Below are 1,948 nucleotides of genomic sequence, written 5' to 3' on the forward strand. Positions count from 1 at the left end.
GCCATGGTATTGTTTTTCCCGAGTGAGGGTCTCACTAAAAGATGTCACGAATACATTTCAAAAAGGACATTCATTCATAAATAGCAAAATAGAATTCAAAATACCAGTTTTGAACAAATTCCAAATACATTTCGAACATAGCTTTATAAAGACATTACTCACAGTGGGTTAGATCAATACTAGGCCCTGAACATCCACCTACAAAAATCACATAACACCAATACACATTGAAGCACATATTCAAAACGAGTAATGTATCTTAATTATTCTCTTACATGTGTTTCTAGCCTATTTCATGATTAAGGATGTTCAAATTAGGCTTAAGAATGCCTAAATGATCATGAGGAAGTAAATATGAACATAGAAGAATTAGTCAAAAATTGCTAAAGCTAGGGTCTTCACTCGAGCGCACACTAGGTTGCTCCAGTAGTCCAATAATATGCAAAGGGTTCGTTCGAGCGCACACTTGGTCGCTCAAGCCGTCTGTAAAGACTGCAAAAGTACTGGATGCTCAGTTTTTACGCTTGACGATTGTTCGATAGTCACTCGAGCCAAGCGCTAAACAAAAGTGGGTTCGCTCAAGCACACACTTGGTCGCTCGAGCCAATGGCCAAATGTCTGTAAAAATACTGGATGCCTTTCATGTTCGCTCAAGCCACGGTTCATTCGCTCGAGTGAACTGTGCGAATTCTGGGTTTTCCAGATTTTTGTTTGGAGTTGTATGGTTGGTCTCAAAAGCTTAGAAACACTTTATAAAACATATACCTTTGGAAATTATGAAACCATGATCTCAAATCTTTTCCAATTCTTCAAAACAAAGCTCGAAACATCATGTTCTTGACATGCATATAACAAACTCAACTCTTTTCTTTCCAAAACAAGTTTATATGAAATGTTGAGTGTGAAAGCATATAGAACTTCAAGATATAACCCAAGTAAGGCCCATGCATGTATGAATTTTGAAGAAACTAAGTTCAAAAGTAAAAAATTATGCATGCATGTACACAATTCACTCAATCTCACTACACTTTTGATGATTCATTCTCATTTCTTCCAATTACATGCAAATGGTCTTACAATTTGGTAAATTCATCATCCTATATGGATTAATTTCATGAATTATGCAACCATTGATCCTCTATGGACTGGCTATTTAAGTATTATGCAACCATTGATTGTGCATCTAAGCAAGTGGTATTTCGACCTCCAGGTCAAAATGAATTTTATTTTGAGGGTAAGGGTATAATTCCCCCACCATACTTAATATCTGTTATGAAAGGCCGTAAAGTAATTAGTAAGGGATGTCAGGGGTACTTGTGTAGTATGATAAATGATCAAACCATGAACATCACCTTGGATAGCATTTCTGTAGTAAGAGATTTTCCTGATTTGTTTTCACAAGAGTTACCAGGACAACTGATTGATAGAGAAATTGAATTTGCTATTGATGTAGTACCGAGTACTCAACCTATATCCAAAACTCCATATCATGTGTCTACTACTGAAATGAAAGAATCGAACATTCAGTTGCAAGAATTACTTGACAAGGGGTTTATTCAGCTGAGTACATCATCATGGGGTGCACATGTATTGTTTGTGAAGAAAAAAGATGGCACACTCTAACTGTGTATAGATTACCGAGAACTCAACAAGGTAGCTATCAAAAATAAATATCATTTGCCTCGGATTGACGATTTGTTTGACCAGTTACAGGAAGCTCGAGTATTTTCAAATATTGATTTAAGATCAGGATATCACCAGCTGAAAGTCAAAGCTGAAGACATTGAGAAAACTGCCTTTCGAACCAAGTATGGACATTAGGAATTTTCAGTCATGCCTTTTGGATTTACTAATGCACCAGCAACATTTATGGATTTGATGAATAGAGTCTTTAAACCATTCTTGGATGATTCTGTTGTTGTATTTATTGACGACATCTTGATCTATT

At 36.1% G+C, this 1,948-nt stretch overlaps 1 protein-coding gene across 1 annotated transcript; it reads left to right on the forward strand.

Annotated features, from left to right (window-relative positions):
- The first annotated feature begins 1,140 nt into the window (after positions 1 to 1,140).
- On the forward strand, positions 1,141 to 1,623 carry LOC145791488 (uncharacterized). The gene has a single exon (XM_082871843.1). It carries the CDS (start codon positions 1,141 to 1,143, stop codon positions 1,621 to 1,623), a length of 483 nt encoding a protein of 160 aa, XP_082727969.1.
- The last annotated feature ends 325 nt before the right edge of the window (positions 1,624 to 1,948 follow it).

This window comes from Camellia sinensis, chromosome 5, assembly GCF_055761805.1.
Source record: "Camellia sinensis isolate YWXY chromosome 5, ASM5576180v1, whole genome shotgun sequence".
Lineage (NCBI taxonomy): Eukaryota > Viridiplantae > Streptophyta > Magnoliopsida > Ericales > Theaceae > Camellia > Camellia sinensis.

Excerpts from the sequence above, each read along its gene's own strand:
- LOC145791488 (XM_082871843.1), top strand. The coding sequence starts at position 1,141 with ATGGACTGGCTATTTAAGTATTATGCAACCATTGATTGTGCATCTAAG.